General features: G+C 35.8%; 1 protein-coding gene across 1 annotated transcript; it reads right to left on the reverse strand.

Annotated features, from left to right (window-relative positions):
* Positions 1–6: 6 nt before the first annotated feature.
* Positions 7–2,777, reverse strand: LOC112141416 (perforin-1-like; the record flags this gene model as incomplete). Its single annotated transcript, XM_024264544.2, has 4 exons — positions 2,193–2,777; positions 1,965–2,099; positions 1,696–1,914; positions 7–653 (listed from the first exon to the last, which is right to left on the reverse strand). Coding segments are annotated over exons 1-4 (1,528 nt in total), but the record flags the coding sequence as incomplete, so codon positions are not given.
* Positions 2,778–4,460: the final 1,683 nt, after the last annotated feature.

The raw sequence follows: 4,460 nt of genomic DNA on the forward strand, positions 1-4,460 counted from the left end.
ACTTGCCATATTCAAAAAAACACTCGCCATTGTTAATCCCAGCTGTCAGTACTCGCTCACATTCTCCAAGCAGGTCATCATCCCACGTGTTGTCCTCATCCCAAACTTCAAACTTCAGTTTAGATACTTCTGACAGAACCTGGTCTCCCATGTCAAGAACCATGTTCCACTTTGGGTTGTCATCGTTGGAAATGACCGAAGTACGACCGACCAATTTACCAAGAAGTTTCACTATCACATTGGCATCTGTGGCAGTCCTGTAGTCTCCATAAAGGTTAAAAGCTCGCAAGATTGTAATTTTAACGCGGGCATTGCCCTTCTGATTTGGGCAGCAGTCAGAGGTCACAGCAGGGTCATTGTGGCACTGGCAGACGCAGGGTTCTCTTGAACTTCTCTTGATTCCTGCCTTACAGGGATCAGTGCAATTCTTCAACAGGCCTTTCTCCAGGATGTAATGACTGATGGCAGAGCGCAGGTTTTCCCTCATAGGGTCACTCTTAGGGATTAACTCATGAAGAGAATCCAGGGAATAAGAAATGATGTCGGGATTCTGTGGCACAGAGTTCAGCCATTCCATGTAGGCTGATGGATCTGAGTTGGCGGAGAAGATGAGATCTGGTTCTGTTTTCTGACCACCCTTTACTTCTGTAAACCTGTTAAAAATGTATTATTGTGTTAAATATACACCAGAATTAGCAATGTTAACACGATGAGATCCAGTAAGATGTGATTTTAAAATAAAAAAGAAAATATATATAATACTGTGTGATAAACTGGTTGATGCTGTTTGTTAATAAACAAAGCTGATTTTGTAAGTTCATCCACTTTGACAATCTTCATCTGGTAGGTTCATTTGAACAGCGAGAAATAGAAAATCAAGATATAGACTCTGAAATATTGATACACATTTATTTGCATTTCATTGAGGGAAATAGGTATTTGATCCCCAGTAAATCATAAATATTTCTGGCTCACACAGACCAATTAGAATCTCTTAATCAAGTAGTCACCTGATTCTAATCACCTGTAGAACGACACCTAAGCCAGAACAACACAGTAGGGATTAGTTGATGATCTCCATGAAACTGGAGTCACAGTCATCAAGAAAACCTTTAGTAAGACTTTACACTGCAATGATTTCCTTGCTTAAGGAGGCACATACTCTGGCCCACCTGTAGTTTATCAATAAACAGCTTCTTGATTTAGAGAATGATTGGGAGAAGGTGCTGGGAGAAGGACCAGGCCTTAAGGAATGGTTAAAGAAGTAGCATATCAGGGTCATGGAGTGGCCAAGTAACTCTCCGGATCTTAATCTCTTAGAGAAACTATGGAGAGAGCTGAAGCTCAGAGTTGTTAATCAACAGCCATCAAATCAGATGGATTTCATAGTCAAGGACTAAATTCCTTCTGATATGTGCAGAAACCTGCCCATCAACGTCAACACACACCTGATCTCTGTGTTTACTAATAAGGGTTTTGTCACAAAGTACTAAGTCTTTCAAGCAAGAGGCTTCAAATAATGATTCCCTTTAAATCAAATGCAAATAAATGTATATAAATTCTGTCAAGTTGATTTATTGATTTACTATCTCTAACTGTTGAACCTATCATTGGGAAGGCAGCTTGTCAAGTCATTTTTAAGTGGACAAACCCACAAAATCAGCAAAACTTAATTCCTCCGCTGTAAATTCACACCTGTCATTAAAGTAGCTGGAGAATGTAATTTTCCTCCTTGTCTTGTCCTTTTTTGCTTTGCAGTGCTGATTCTCGGCTGAAATTGTAGTAGCTTTCACAGTTGCGGACGCTTCCACTGTGAGGCATGTCTCCATCTCGTTCACTTCAATTCCATCCAGGTGGGCCTCACACTCACGGATGCTGGTGACGGCATTAACCTTACCACCCATTTTCACCTGAAAAGAAACATTGGGAGAATGTTTTATTTGGATTCATGCCATCCAAGCCAAGTGATGTAATGAGTGCCAAAGGTGTCAATCAGATGGTAATAGTTGTTCTTGCTTTGTGGGTTGTAGACTTTAGGAAGCTGGTTCACTGAGTCGAGAAATTCTTTTTTCACAGTTGGAGCTTTGGATACTCGGTAACTGTAATCAGAGATGAACAGGAAAGAGAATACGGTTTAAGGTGTGAACGTATTCCCCAAGATTGTTATTTAAAAGTTTTTGGAGCCATCTTACCTGTAGTACTCGCAAGACACACTTTGGGTTGTAAAGCTGAATTTATCAGATTTTGTTTTTTCCATGGAGTTTACAGCGAGTTTGGAATCGGTTCCAACCAACATGAAAGACCCACTTTTGTCTATCATGTTCACACTTAGACCCACCTTCCAGTTGTTTTCAATAGAAGAGGTCGTGGACTCGACCAGAGACTCGCTGGATTTGTAAACTTTGCTGGACACTTTTGCGCTGCAGAAATGCTTCGCCCTCCAATCCTCCACAGAAAGAGGCAACTTCTGCTTTCTGTTCTCAAAGTAAGGGTTGTCACACAGTGTGCAAGCTTGATCACTGTGCTTCCACTGATTCATGTCGAGCACAAAAAAACCCTTACGCTCCATTTTAGTGATGTCGAAGCCTTCTCCGGCCAAATTGGAACCGGGAGCGAACTCTGCCTCCTGGCACTCTTTGGGCGTCCCTTTTATGCATTGCTCAAAGGCACACTTGGGAAAGAACACCAAAACGAAGAGGGGAAGTTTCACAGGGAACATGATGCTGTTCACCTGTAAAATGTATATACATAAAAAATTATTTAGTTCTGTAAAGATCAGCAAAATACTTTTACATTTTCAATACCTACGAACTCATATTGAATAGCAGACAAGTATTTTCTTAGTTTTACAAAACAATTTTGACTTAGAAAAAAATATTTAAAAACTTCAGACCATTTTCAATTATGGGAAGATGACTGTTTTTTGTTTTTTTTAAACAAAGTGATTTTACACTCCAAACCTGCAGCTGAAAAGTCTTGGTGCACAACTATGCAAATGTTTTTAAATAGGGTTAAAAAGCCCAACCCAAGACCTTAAATAGTGCAGTCTCTAATCTGGTCAATATAAATTAATTACAACATAAGAGAGAGCTTTTTTTTCTCTTTTTACTTTTCTCGATTAATATATGTCAATTGTGAAATTCTAAGACTCCCGTTGACAAACGGTAAAGGTGATCACGAGAGGTTTTGGGTGCTAATTAAAGTTTTTACAGTATAAGGGTTGTTTTATTTATTTTTAATAATAAAGGCGACATCAGTCATTTCATCATGAATACTGGAAGGTATATGTATAGTACTATTGAACATTATCAGTCAAATATTTCACAGAAAATTTGTAGGCCATGGTCTTGGTTTATTGCACTTTCAAATGTGCCTTCCTTTATGTCTGCCTGTAAATTAGTCTTAGAGGCCAATTTTAAAAAAGATGCTCACATACAAACCAAAAATATCAATTTTACCACCTGAAAGACTGAGTTTTGAAGTTTTTTAACATGTTGATGAAAACAGTAACAGTAAATGAGAACAACTATGTTTTCTTTTTATTTACTTCTTCATCTTGTTTTAGTTTCATAACTAGATGCTGGAACTATATTCTTTGTAAATCAAATTGAGTGATAACAGCACAAAAAATCTGTAAAAGTTTAAGGTTCTAACATTAAATAGTGACAAATCATATTTTATGATATTTAGTAATAGAAATACAAACAATACAGTTGAATTAAACTTAGTTAATATTAATATCAGAAGAGTAAAAGAAGTAAAACTTTTAGGAGTTATTATAGACGAAAAGCTATCTTGGAAATCACAAATGAACACTGTCAAATCCAAAATAGCAAAAGCAATTGCTTTACTACACAAAGTAAAATGGTTCTTAGACAGTAATTCATTATATCTATTATATAATTCCTTGATTATGCCATACCTGAACTACTGTATAAAATCTTGGGGTACAACTTATAAAACATATATTCATCCAATCTACATATTACAAAAAATAAGCAATAAGAATTATTACAAAAAGTAATTATAGGGACCCGTCTAATCCATTATTTATTAAATTAAAACTATTAAAACTTTATGATCTTATAAACTTTAATATTTTGAAATTTACGTATAAAGTAAATATAAAATGCCTTCCTCCCAATTTAATGAAAAGATACATGAAAAGAAAAAATAAATTTAATCTAAAAAGAAATGAAATATTTTTTAAACCAAAACACAGAATTCTGCTAAAGGAACGATGTGTATCAGTATATGGAGTTAATAAATGGAATAAATTGAGCGTAGAAATTAAAAATGCTACAACAATATCAAGTTTTAAAAACTACATTAAAAACAGTATTATCAATGACTATAAAACTATCTAAAACAATTACTCATCCCAGAGGTATGATTTTCATTTCACACTGTTGTTGTTGTAATTATAAGATTTTGTTTTTTTCTTTCCCAATCTTCTCTTA

This window comes from Oryzias melastigma, unplaced genomic scaffold (assembly GCF_002922805.2).
Source record: "Oryzias melastigma strain HK-1 unplaced genomic scaffold, ASM292280v2 sc00367, whole genome shotgun sequence".
Taxonomy (NCBI): domain Eukaryota; kingdom Metazoa; phylum Chordata; class Actinopteri; order Beloniformes; family Adrianichthyidae; genus Oryzias; species Oryzias melastigma.